This window comes from Choloepus didactylus, chromosome 21, assembly GCF_015220235.1.
Source record: "Choloepus didactylus isolate mChoDid1 chromosome 21, mChoDid1.pri, whole genome shotgun sequence".
NCBI lineage: Eukaryota > Metazoa > Chordata > Mammalia > Pilosa > Megalonychidae > Choloepus > Choloepus didactylus.
The window spans coordinates 19,452,497-19,465,550 of NC_051327.1; the positions used below are offsets into that span (position 1 = coordinate 19,452,497).

Consider the following 13,054-nt stretch of genomic DNA (forward strand, 5'->3'; position numbering starts at 1 on the left):
AAAGAGTCTGGGAGAGATGATATTCCAAAAATATAGGAAAACTGTGGACTCTTTCCATTAAACACAGGGAGGCAGTGCCGCTCACCAAATACTGAGATGGAGTCCCCCTCTCCCCACACTGCAAACACAGGAGGAAAGAGGCACCGTGCTCATGCGCAGAGGGTCAGGGCTACAGTGTGTTAGGAAGGAGAGGGGTGTCTTCATCCAACACAAAAGCATCGGAGAAAAAGGTTAGGTTAGCAAGGCAAACCCCACCCTTGCTTCCCCTCGGAGACCAAGGGGAGGGGTCTGGAAGTGATGGTTCATTTTGCTCTTTTTCCTGTTTGCCTTTTCCAAGTGGTCAGGTCCTTGAGGTGGGGGTAGAGATGGGGAGGGACACAGATTCATGTCAGAAATCCTGTAATAAGAACAATGAAATGAAACCACAGAGAAATATAACCAATGGCTCAAAAGGCAAACAGATGACTGCCTGGTCCTCCAGGTTACAATTCTAACCTCCTGCCCCCATGCCTCCCAATACTCCAGAGACACCTGAGAGGGCAGCCCATGGGCTCTGGCCTTTCTACCTATTTGATAGGGCAACACAGGTTACCTGCCAACATTTTACTAAAGGACACACAATCCCTCTTAATCTGCCTTCCACAGTCCGTTTCGGGGGCACGTACCTCAATGCTCAGCTCTGTAGAATCTAAGAGGTCCAGCCAGTGCTCACCAGGGGAAGAGTGGCTACTTGGTTGCTAAACAGAATGGAGCCAAAAGTCAAAAAGTCCTCCCCCACTCCCAGCACATCCCAAACAATAACTAAGTTCCTTTTCCAGTCTCCTAACAAGTGCCAAGGGGGCACAACAGGCCCCCAGGGCACAGCTGGGGAGGAAAGACTATCGAAGGCGGGAGCAGCGGAGGCTGAGCGACAGGTGCAGGGGCCCTTAGAGAAACGCTGCCTCTCCTGCCTGCCCAGATGAAGACTTAAATTAGTTCACTTTCAGAACCAGAGAATGGAATTTTTCTTGAGGGACCTCCAGGAAAGAACATTTTAATAGAGGCCTTGCTTCTAGTCTCTGACTGAAGATGTCATCTGTTGGGTTTTTCCTTCTGAGCCCAAGACCTCCATTCCCCTGCCCTATACAGTCCTTTCTCCCGACTCAAAAGAGTGGGTCTGGGGAAGAACGAGAGCAGCCGCTCCTGACACAACACAGCCCTTTCAGTCTACAAGGTGCCTTCATTTATGCTATTTTATGTATAAGCTCCATCTTGCAGATAAGGAAATGGGGTTACTAGGGGTTAAGGAGCTAACTTGATAAAGATCAGCAGTTGGTAGGAATGCGAATCTGAACTCAGGACACAACTCCAAATTCCATGCTTTTTCTATGGCTGACACATCCTTCTGGGGAAGCAGGCAGGCTAGGGTAGAAGAGGAGGAGAGAGGAGCAACAGGGAATAGGGGCAGGCCTCTACAGAAGAGGGGAGGGAAGGGAACGTGTGTGGTGAAGAGGCTTACTAAATAGGATGCAAGTCTGGGTGAAATGACTTTCCATCTCTAGCTCTAGGATTCCTTCCAATTCTTAGGAGATACTCAGGGAGTTAGAGGTAACAATATTTATTGGGAGTTGGGAGGGGGATGCTATTCCAGCTCTTTTTGGTATTTTTAATAGCTCTTCTTATTTCACAAACAAAAGTAAATAGCAAAGTCCAAAGCATCTTATAAACCTCCCTTCTTTACTCCATAATTCTTTCAAAAAGTCCTGAACAGCTTTTAGAGACAAGGGTACCATCGGGACTGACAGAGAAGAATCGTTCTGATTTCTCTCCTTCTCTTACCTGTTTCTAGTTTGAGAGGAAGAAGGAAATTGCTGGGTCCACTCACCTTGTCTGCCTCTTGCCATTCCTCACCGGACTCATCCTGAATTGCTAACTCTTCTTCCTCCTCCTCTTCCATAAGGCTGAGTCTGAAGGCAGGAGCAAAGAGCAGACATTTTCAAACTGTTCTTGAAGGATCCCTGGGAGTTTCTCAGACCCCCTCAGAGAAGCAGGGGTGGGCAGTGAGAAAAGGGCTCTAGGACCCCTCCTGCTTCAATCACAGTAGCTCTATGATATCAGTTGCACATACCAGGGCTCCCAGTTATACTGGAAGAAAGTGTTCTATGGTTAAGACAAGTTAAAAAATGCATAGAAGCACTGGATAAGGGGAGAAGCTTCCAGTGGGGTGAAGACCATACATGATGAGAAAAGCTCACCGTGTCAGCCGACTGCCCAGATGAGGAGCTGAAGGGCTGTGCCAAGTACGGAAATGCTGTGGACCTGAGTTCCTTGACTTCTGGGGGCCTGGCAGGTGCTGGCTGTTGGGAATGAAGGAGGATCAGTGACAGGGGACAATAGTAAAGACTAAAAAGAGGAGATAAGGTGGCCAGTCCTAAAGGGGAGAAAAGCTCAGAGTGTAAGGAGGAAGAGAAATTTAAAGATAAAAACACAGAAAATAATTGGAGAACCACCAGAGATGGAGCGAGTGTTACAGGCAGGAACAGAATAGAAACAGCAAGAAGGAGATGACAAAACACCAAGCTGGGAAGCCAGAGACCCAGATTCTCAACTTGGTCCTCACCCTTGGGTAATGTCCAGTTCTGAGCCCCCTTCTTCTTCCATCTCTTCTAATGCCCCCAGGAGCTGCCTACTCTTCACAGCCGTAGAGGTGAGGGTGGGTACGGGTGGGCTGCTGCTCAGCTGTAGGCTTTCTTCCTGGGTTGGAGAGATGTCCTCTCTGTTCCGCCTGGAGGGGGCTGCAGAGAAGCAGATGCACTTACCAACCACTACAGAGGTTTTACTCTTTTGAAACATGCCCAGTGTTTGTCAAGTGAAAGTTTAGGAAAAAGAGATGGGAAAACCTGTATGACCTCATTCTGCTGTAACTCCAAAATGAGCAGGAAGCTAATGTGTCGTAGCCTTATGTACTAAAAAGCAAGGCTTAAAATCATACCTAGGTCTTGTCCAAGAAAAAAATTACAACATGGATTATAAAAAAAGATGGAAAGAGATATAAATATTATTTCACAGATGAACATATAAACTCAAATGTGAGAGAAAGGTGGATTCCCCAAGACTGAGAGGTGGGAAAGGAAGCTCTGAGTCAACGAAGACATCTGAAATCCTACCCATTCAAGGTATCTCTAGTGAGAAAAAGCTTAAAATGCCAATAGTTTTGTGACTAGAAGCTAGTGTGGAAACTAGGGAAAAACAAAAAAATGAAGACAGGATTTCCTAAAGGCCAGAAAAAAAACGAGATGGTTGCAATGTCACTGTGGTTTTGATAAGAAGGGTAAGTGGAAGACCTGGGGCTCAAAGTGTTAAGGACCCCACTCCTCCAGAAATCCAGGAAGGTAGAAGAGGAGCAGGAATTTAAAGATGTCTGAGAAAATCCAGGTAATACCATTTAAAAACATAAGTCAAATTGAAATTAGTTGTCTGTCAACTTTTTTTTTTTTTTGACTCCCAAGTTATCTGTTTATTTATGTTCTGTTCATTATTGCTCAGTACATGCTTCTTTATATAATTACGACAGATCATCTTTGATTGTACATTTGTTAGTTAACATTTAAAGATATTTTCTGATTTAACCTAGTCATCATAATTATGTTTAAAGTTGTATGAAAAAATAGAAGTTGAAAATTAGAATTTTCAGCCCCAGTTTTTACCTCATAAATGTGTGCATGTGCTAATCTGTTGAAAAGAACTCTGATTTCCCTGCCTAAAACTCTTTACAAAAGTCTGCATTCAGCAATTCCAGATCACCACACAATCCTACATTTTAATTTATTTTTCATTAATATGTCAAAAGGAAAAACTCTGAATTCATGTCTGAATTTTGTTGTAAAGCATTCTTGATAGTTATTTTTCCCAGTCTGATATTCCTGGTGTGAACTCCAGCTGAACACTTTTTTACCTTGATTTTAGTGTTGACATTTCCTCAGTATGAGAAATTTAACACTGAAGAGTAAATTGAGAACAACAAAGAATTTTCTTCATTCTATAAATACATAGAATATATTATACAATGTTAAACTTCAATGTATTCTACACATTGCTTTGTAAGTAAAAAATTTCTCTCATTTTTCATTGAGTAGCCACTCCATCAAATATTATATCTTGTTCTCCTAGAATATTCTCCTCCTAGTAAGGATATTTGTTAATTTTTATGGTTTAGGAGTTATTCCTACTCTGAGCTATACTTGTATACTAAAGGAAGGAGCAAAGATGAAATTTATTATAGGTAATTACAGACTTAGAGTTTATCCTAAAATAGTAAAATCATGTTATTTAAAGATAGATTGTAAATAAAAGCATTTACCCATTTATTACATTGAGAGATATTTATTACACTCCTGTGTGAATTCTTTTATTTTAAATGTTAGAGCTATGGCTGAAGACTCTTCCATAAGGAAAATACATTTAATGACTTCTCTGATGTCTAATAGCAGAATAATTTCTAAAGGTTTTCCTGCTTAGATGGGAGAAATGTTTTCTCCCCAGTGTTAATTGCCTTGTGTCATCTGAGACTATCAGTGAAGCATTTCCCACATACATGGCAGGTATATAGTTTCTTCTCACTGTGAATTCTTTCATGTAACCTAAGTTTATCACATAAATGGAAGGATTTCCCACACAGATGGCAGACTTATAGTTTCTCCCCAGTGTGAGCTCTGTCATGTCGCCTAAGGTTACTACAATGACTGAAGGATTTCCCACATATATTGCAGACATTGGGTTTCTCCCCAGTGTGAATTCTTTCATGTTGCTGAAGGTTACCAAGTCGACTGAAGGATTTCCCACATATATTGCAGATACTGGTTTTTTTTCCAGTGTGAATTCTTTCATGTTGTGTAAGGTTACCAAAATGAGTGAAGGATTTCCCACATATATTGCAGATATTGGGTTTCTCTCCAGTGTGAATTCTTTCATGTTGCCTAAGGGTACCACAATGACTGAAGGATTTCCCACACATACTGCAGACATATGGTTTCTCCCCAGTGTGAATTCTTTCATGTTGTCTAACGTTACCACAATGACTGAAGGATTTCCCACATATATTGCAGATATTGGGTTTTTCCCAGTGTGATCCTCTTCAGTGTGAAGAAGTTCCTCTTCAGTGTGAGAAATCTGCTTTGTCTGGTTGGTAGATATGTCTTTAGAGATATGTTGCATTGTTATCATTTCTTCTTTGTTATGGTTATTTTCCTTGCCCATGAACATGAGATGATTGATATTCTCCAGCATAACATCTCTGAACATCTTTTCCTGGTTCATGTCCAGCATGGCCCACTCTTTCTTCATAAAGTTGATAGCTACATCACTGAAGGTCACTGATTCCACTGGTTTCATTGTCAGTAGTTCTGCCACCAAATATCTTCCTCTGGGTTTTCACCCTCAGACAGTCCAAGCACTAAGCTTCCAAGCTCAGGGGTCCAGGAGCCCACTGAGCAGCATGTCATTCAGATGTTTTCATCACTTCATGGTCACCAAACTGAAGAAGGGGCAGTTCCCAAATATTGTTCTGTTGCTCGATGCAGCTAATAGAAGTCACGCTGAACCCAGCGGGGTCTCCAGGGCCTGGCTGCTCCCCGCCATTTCCACAGCCTAGGGAACTTGCCTGCCATCAGTGGAGGCCTGGGCGCCAAGGTGGTGCTGTGCCTGCGCTCCAAGCCCGCGGGAGAGCGTCTGTCAACTTTAATCTTCATGTCCCCATTATCCTCCCTCCCCATGGCTACTTTTGTACACTAAAAACAATACCTGAAAGTGAGCTGCTACTGGTTCAAACAAAGGGAGCTACAGAAAACAGGGAAAAGCCATGGCCCTCCAAGTTTGTATCTCCAGAGGAAACCCTGGGCCCCGGAAACAGCAGCACTGACTCCAGCTGAGACAGGTGATGAAATGTAAGGGAATTTGGGTTTCACCACAGCTTCTATTCTCCCTTCTGTGTGAACTTCACGATAATAACCATGGCCAGCTGCATCTGTGCTCCAGAACTACACTGCTAGTTACCTGTTTGTCATTTCCACTTCGATATACTCCTGTTATCTTGAATTCACTAGTCCAAGACTGAACTTATCTTCCCCAAACTGGCTTCCCTTCCAATATCTCCATCCTTCATTTGTTTTTCCAACTCAGTATCAGAGTCCCTTCTTCCCACTCTACCAGACTTTGATTAGTCACCATGTTAATTTTCTCAAGACCAAATATGACCAGCCCTTCCTCTCCATCCTAGTGGAAGCACTCATTATTATACATTACTGTACACGTGAACTATTGTGACAGCTTCTTAACTCATATTTCTACTATTTCCTCTTTCTTCGATTTTACATACTGCTACCAGATTAATATTAAAAGATTGTTACATTACTCCCCTGTTCAAAAACGCTGAGTGACTAATCATCCTATTCAGAGTAAGGTTTAAAATTTCTTTCATTTAAATGCCCTTCCTACTGTGGCCCCAACATAAACTGTGCTTGCCCTGATCACTAATGACCTCTATGTTAATAAATCTAATATTCAATTCTCAGTCCTCATCTTACTTATCAGTAGCTTTCAAAATAATTGATCACTCCCTTCCTCCTTGAAATACTTTCTTCACTTGGCTTCTGGCCCCCACATTTCCTTGGTTTCCTTCCACCTCCCTGGCCATTCCTTCTCAGTCTTCAATGCTGGGTCCTCCTAATCGCCCCACTCTATTAAGGTTAGAATGCCCCAGGCCTCAGTCCTCGGGCCTCTCCTCTCCCCCATCTTCACTGGCTCCTTAGTCACTGACGTTCACACCTTTATAACCTATATTCTGCCAACTCCCGATTTATCTCAAGCCTTCCCTCTCCCTGCACTCCAGGTTCACATACTCAACCATCTCCTCGACATCTCCACTTGTACCATGGCTAAAACCAAACCCCTGAACTTCCCCACCATCTGCTTCACTCACAGCCTTCCCCATCTCAGTGGATGTCAATTTCATCCTTCTAACTGTCAGGCCAAGATCCTCAGAGTCATCCTCACTCTTTCTTAAATCACACATCCAGTCTGCCAGGAAATCCTATAAGCAATTCATTGAAAATAAATCCAGAATCTGGCCACTTCTCACCCCCTCTACCACTCTCACATCCTATTCTAACCACTCTTATCTCTTGTCTGGATCCTAAACCAACTTCCTCACTGGTTTCTTTCTTCTACCTCTTGCTCCTCTACAGTCAATTCTCAACACAGCAGCCAGAGGGATCCTTTTCAAACAGAAGGCAGATCCTATCACTCCTCTGCTCAACCCTCCAAGGATTTTCCTCTTACCTCAGAGAAAAAGCCGGCGCCTCCACCTATGTGCTCTGGGCTCCTATGACTGATCTGGCCTCCCGACCCACCTGCTCTCCTTTCCTGCTCGGTTCTGCCACCTTGGCCTTCTGTTGTTCCTTGAACCTGTCAGCGCCTCCCCGCCCCACACACACAGCCTTCAGACAGGCTGCCCCCTGGGATGCTGTTGTCCTGAGACTCCAGGTGCCCCCCTCCACCTCCTTTAGGGGTCTGCCCACATTCATGTTCTAATGAGGTTTTCCCTTGACTGCTCTTTGTCAGACTGTAATCTCTACCCCACCAGCATTCCCCACCTCTCTTCCCTGCTTTTTCATCATAGCATTTACATCTACTTGACACTCTCTAAAGAGATTTTTGTCGTTTTTGTTCACTGCTGTATTCCCAGCACATAATGCTCAGTAAATATCATTTGAATGAGCAACTGAACCAATCTTGTCAGTTTTGCCTTGCCTTTACCTCTGCCATCTCGGTTTTAGGCAGACCATGAGCTCTGGTTAACTTACCCCTTCCTATGTTTTCCTTGTGCTACCCTGCCAGCCTGTGATTCTCATTCTTCCTTTGCTCAGCTTATATAAAATCTTACCCATTTTTCAAGCTTCAGCTTAAATGACACCTATTTGGTAAAGCTGTCACAGATCAACCAAACTTAAAGTGACACTTTCCTTCCCTGAATTCTATAGCATTTATCTGTACAAACCCTTGGATAGTTATCATTTACTAGTGACTGTTAATAACTCACGTTTCTATAAATGTATTTTTTTCTCTTTCCTATTAGATGGTAAGCTATTAAAGATCCTTCTTGACTTCTAAAACACCTAACAGAGTATCCTGCCCATAGTGGGTCCTTTATTACTTATTAGTTAATTGATTAAAGAAGAGTTTCCTGGTGGTTTAAGAGATGATGATATATGGAAGATACTAAAGAAGTCACAACTTACCCCAATCCAGGTTTAAAAAAAAAAAATGGATCAGAGACCTAAATCTAAGAGCTAAAAACTATAAAACTCTTAGAAGAAAACATAGGGATAAATTTTCATGACCTTGGATTAGGCAATAGTTTAAGATGTGACACCAAAAGCACAAGCAACAAAAGGAAAAAAAAAATAAATGGGATTCCATCAAAATTAAAAACTTTTGTGCTTCACAGAGTACCATCAAGAAAGTAAAAAGACAAGGCACAGAATGGGAGAAAATTTTTGCAAATCATCTATCTGATAAGGGACTTGGATAGAGAATATATAAAGAACTCTTACAACTCAATGATAAAAAGACAAATTGCCCAATTTAAAAACAAGCAAAAGATGTGAATAGACATTTCTCCAAAGCAGATATGCAAATGGCTAAGAATCACATGAAAAGCTGCTCAAGACCAGCAGTAATCAGAGAAATGCAAATAAAAAATCAAAATGATATACCATATCACTGCTACTATGATGGAGAAAATAAAAAATACAAACAATAACAGGTGTCGGTGAATATGTGGACAAAAATTGGAGTCTGCATAAACTGCTGGTGAGATTGTAAAATTGTGCAGTAACTTTGGAAAAGTTTGGCCTTTCCTCAAAACGTTCAACATAATGTCACCGTACGATCCGGCAATTCCTCTCCTAGATATACCCTAAGAGAACTGAAAACATTATGTCCACCCAAAAACCTATACACTAATGTTCATAGCAGCATTATTCATGATAGTCAAGAAGTGGAAATAACCCAAACGTCCATCAACTGATGATGAACGGGATAAAGAAAATCTGGTATATCGATACCATATATATTATTTGGTCATAAAAAGTAATGAAATACTAATATATGTCAAAATATGGATGAGCCTTGAAAACATTAGGGCCAAGTGAAAGAAGTGAGACACACCAGGCTACTTATTGTATGATGCCATATATATGAGGTGGCAAGAGTAAACAAATCCATAATGACACAAGGAAGATTCAGGACTGCCTAGGGCTGAGGGGATGGGGAAAACCAGGAGTGACTGCTAATGAGCATGAAGGGCCTTCTAAAGGAGATGAAAATGTTCTAAAATGGAGGGTGATGGCTGCACAACTCTGTGAATATACTAAAAATCACTGAGTTGTACACTTTAAAAGAGCGAATTGTATAGTATGCAAATTATATTTCAATAACACTGTTGTATTAAAAAGTCATTTTTTAATGTACAATAGGAAACATACTAGCATATCAAACTTGTGATTTCCAGGATGTCATCACTTAAGATGAGACCATGAAAATAAAGCAGATTAAAGGAAAAACCTGCAATAAGATGGGTAGTAATCTGAAGGCAACAGTTATGAGGTTGTTTAAAAATCTCTAAAATTTGGAAAATAATGGAATACATGATGTCAAAGAGGGGCCCCCTAAAGGTACAGATTTCTTAGTTCATCTTTTTATCATTAGTTTCTGTTTGTTTTTCACAAAGGTTTGCTTTTTTTAGTTGGCTTGATATACTTCAAGACGAGTACCCCTAATGACAGGATAGGAGATGCGCAATTAAACTTTGTTTTATTTGACCAAAGGCAAACATTTGAAGGAGGCAAGAAACCATAAGCTGCTTACCTAAGTAGTGGTAACACAGGAAGCAGTGCTGAGTACCCCAATGCTGTCACACCTGTGTACCCACAACATACTTATGCAGAGCTCTACCTTCTATGCGCCTCCTCTTGGAGCGGGAGTGGCCCTGAGGGCTGGCCTGCGCTGCGTTCTCTTGAGGGCTGAGGGAGTGCCGGTAGGTGGTGACTGGGCCCCAAGGTCGGCCAGGTGCCTGGGAGGCACGCTGTAGATACTTTTCCAGGTAGGAGAGGCTAAGGAAGGGGTGGGATAAAGAGGCTGAGGTGGTCACTGGGCCCTCACCATGCCCTCCTTCCCAAAGCCCAACTCGCTCCGGTACCGGCACTAACTTACAGTAGCTGCTTATCCTGATGGAAGAGTCGGGGGGAAAACTCTGAAAGGAGCTCCAGGAATGCCAGATTTGGGGGCTGCCCTGAGGACCCAGCTGGAGGAAGCTCAGACAAGGAGAACTCGATGCCTTCCCTTGATTGGGCAGAATTATTTTAGGTATATAGTCCGTTCCCACTTCCCCCTGGGGACCCAGGAATCCTGCCATATGCACCCTCCCTCTGCCCCCAGCTCATCTCCAAGGGCATACCCCACCTACTGACCTGGTTGTCTACTTCTCAACATGCTCTTCCTCCTTCCCAGCTCTCCCTGCACATAACCTCTGGCTCAGCCCTCTTAGGACAATCCAAGTACCTTGACTGCCAACCAATACTTCCTTACTTGTGTAGTGTGACCAAAAGGTCACGGTTCTGTAGCTGCTGGGGTCCAAAGCTCAAGGCGAACCTCCGGGCCAGGTCCCTCATCTCAATGAAGGCTGGAAGCTCATTCAGGCCCTGGGGCCCCTGCTCCTGCAGCAGTTCTGTATACAACTGCGCCAAGGATATGGTACATTAGGGAAAGGGAAGAAAAGCATGGAAATAGAGAACTACACTATACTCTTCTCTGCCCAGAAACTGTAAAAGGCTTGGGAGGCCATCTTCTACTTTTAATTCTTCTTTTCTACCAGAATACTGTCCCATCCCTGAATCCCGGCAGCAGAGAAAGCCTCTACCACTGCTCTATAACTCTATAACCACAAATAAAAATGGTTGTAGCAACCATGAGAGAATACAGGACTAAACAAAAATTAGGAGTGTCCTATCATTTTATTATTGGTGCTCTCATCAACAATAATTTAGTATTTCCATAAGGTTGGAGTTGAAAGTGCCCATTCAGTTAAAAAATATTTTCTAAAGCTCTACCAGGTATGAAGGAGCTGTCTTAAAGTAAAAGAGTCAAAATAAATTAGAAAGTTCCTTCTGCTCAGGAGTTGACATTCTAAATGGACGAGGGGGGAAAGAGCAGTCTGTGGGTTAGATGGAGGGCAGGGCCCAGGCAGAAGGGAGTACCTGCTTGAGGCTCAGTAGCAGGATTCGGGAGCAATGGCTGCGGTCAATCTGCCTTGCTCTGGTTAATGTCTCCTTGATGATGTCCCCATAGTCAGTGTAGAACTGAGGGGAGGGAAGTGTGGAGGGTAATGGGCTATCAGAGGCAAGGTGACTTCTGTTTTGTTTCCTCCTTCACATCCCTAATCATGCCTCCTTCCAAAGCGCCTTAATATGGAAAAATGAATCTAAGCGTAAAATAACTCAGACTAGACCTTGTCTTTAGCCCATATATGCAAAGCTCCAAAGAAATCTGTTTAGGTAAATAATTAAGGGAAGACACTCTGCCCTGATCCCACTCCCTGGAGAAGACGAGCAGCCAGGCTGCCAGTGCTCACAGCATCCAGCACTGAAACTGCACTCCCCGAGTCACCTCCCTCCTCTTTTAGAACAAAAGCTCCACAAAGGCAGGAACTTTTGTCTGGCTGTTCACTGCCATTTCCTTAGTGCCTAGAAGGTACTTGGCACATAGTAGGTGCTCAATAAGCAGAAATACAATGGTGAGTCACAAGGCATCTTGTGAGGATTGACCCTTCTTTCATTCTTTTTTCCCTCTTATATTACCCCATTCCATAGACTAGGTTGAGAAAGAAAAAGAATCCTGGGCAGGAAGAATAAGATATTTCCCCTCCACTGAACTTTCTCTATGTAGCAGCCTTTTCTCCATAATTATTTACTACCATGTCTCTTCTCTGTCCCTTCATTCTAAACTCCTGTTGCCTCTTCCCTTTTATTTCTCCTCAAAACCTGACATCATCATTTCCCCCACCCTCCTTTCTGTAGTGCTACAGGGCCTGAAGTCACAGCTAGGCCAACTTGGTCTGTCTCCTTTACTTTTGTAAGGCCTCACTGTACCTTGTTGTAGTGTTTGAAAACATCCGAGGCTGCATCCATCTCCAGCACCCCATACAGCAAGAGCTTGCAGAACCCAGCCAAGAGGCGGCGCCGCTGGTGCAGCTGCTCGATGTGTGAATGATCCTCCAGTGAATTACCTGCCCCAGAGCCACCAAATTCCGAACAGAAATGTCAGAGTCACGGACTTGGGCCTCCTGTTCTGTATCCCTGAGCCAGTCCCGAGCCCCAGCCCCTTCCTGAGACCCAGGCAGAGAGTCCTTGTACCACTACCCAGTTCTCCGGGCTGGACGAAGACGTGATCCATGAGGAAGCTGGCTAGCTCAGACTGGAGAGTGGCTTCAGGAAAAAAGACAAGGGGCCTAAGAAAGTCGCGTCCCCCTACAATCATCTGAGGGCTGAAGATGAGAAGTAGATCACTTAACAAGACAAAAGCCTGTTGGGAGGGAAAACGGATGCTTAAAAAGGGGTACACTGTTTACCAAGATATAAATTAAATAGCTAATTTCTGCTTGGAATGGGTCCCCTCAGACCAACCTGCCTCACAGCTCCTACTGGAGCCAACTCTCACCTGCTCCTGGATCTCAGGATCCACATCTGAGAGGCAGCTCTGGCAGAGTTCGCTGAAGGCCACCATCCTGCCCCTCAAACTCAACACCTCCTTCTGTGGAGACAGCAGCTTGAGGGGGGAGAATATAACACAGGATCCTCCACCCCCTTCCCCCTCCTCAGACCCACATTCACCTGAGAATCATCTGATCCCGAAATGTGGGTTAGCGTCCAGAGAATGGAAAAATAGACAAGAGTCAAGGCCGGGAGGATTACCTGTAACAAACGAAAGTCAAGAAAAAAAAAAAAAAAAAAAAGGAGTTAGA

The 13,054-nt window shown here is 43.5% G+C and overlaps 1 protein-coding gene across 1 annotated transcript in view; it reads right to left on the bottom strand.

Moving 5' to 3' along the window:
* The window catches only part of STAG3 (stromal antigen 3), a 38,790-nt gene continuing 25,736 nt past the window's right edge, over positions 1 to 13,054 (bottom strand). Inside the window, exons 24-36 of the mRNA XM_037814809.1 lie at positions 12,924 to 13,004; positions 12,751 to 12,843; positions 12,447 to 12,615; positions 12,183 to 12,319; positions 11,292 to 11,393; positions 10,624 to 10,772; positions 10,249 to 10,377; positions 9,991 to 10,148; positions 2,600 to 2,774; positions 2,235 to 2,336; positions 1,865 to 1,946; positions 666 to 737; positions 1 to 397 (exon numbers count right to left, since the gene is read on the bottom strand). Of these exons, the coding sequence (XP_037670737.1) occupies positions 389 to 397; positions 666 to 737; positions 1,865 to 1,946; positions 2,235 to 2,336; positions 2,600 to 2,774; positions 9,991 to 10,148; positions 10,249 to 10,377; positions 10,624 to 10,772; positions 11,292 to 11,393; positions 12,183 to 12,319; positions 12,447 to 12,615; positions 12,751 to 12,843; positions 12,924 to 13,004 (1,458 nt within the window). The 3' untranslated portion in view covers positions 1 to 388. The remainder of the gene's footprint in view (positions 398 to 665; positions 738 to 1,864; positions 1,947 to 2,234; positions 2,337 to 2,599; positions 2,775 to 9,990; positions 10,149 to 10,248; positions 10,378 to 10,623; positions 10,773 to 11,291; positions 11,394 to 12,182; positions 12,320 to 12,446; positions 12,616 to 12,750; positions 12,844 to 12,923; positions 13,005 to 13,054) is intronic.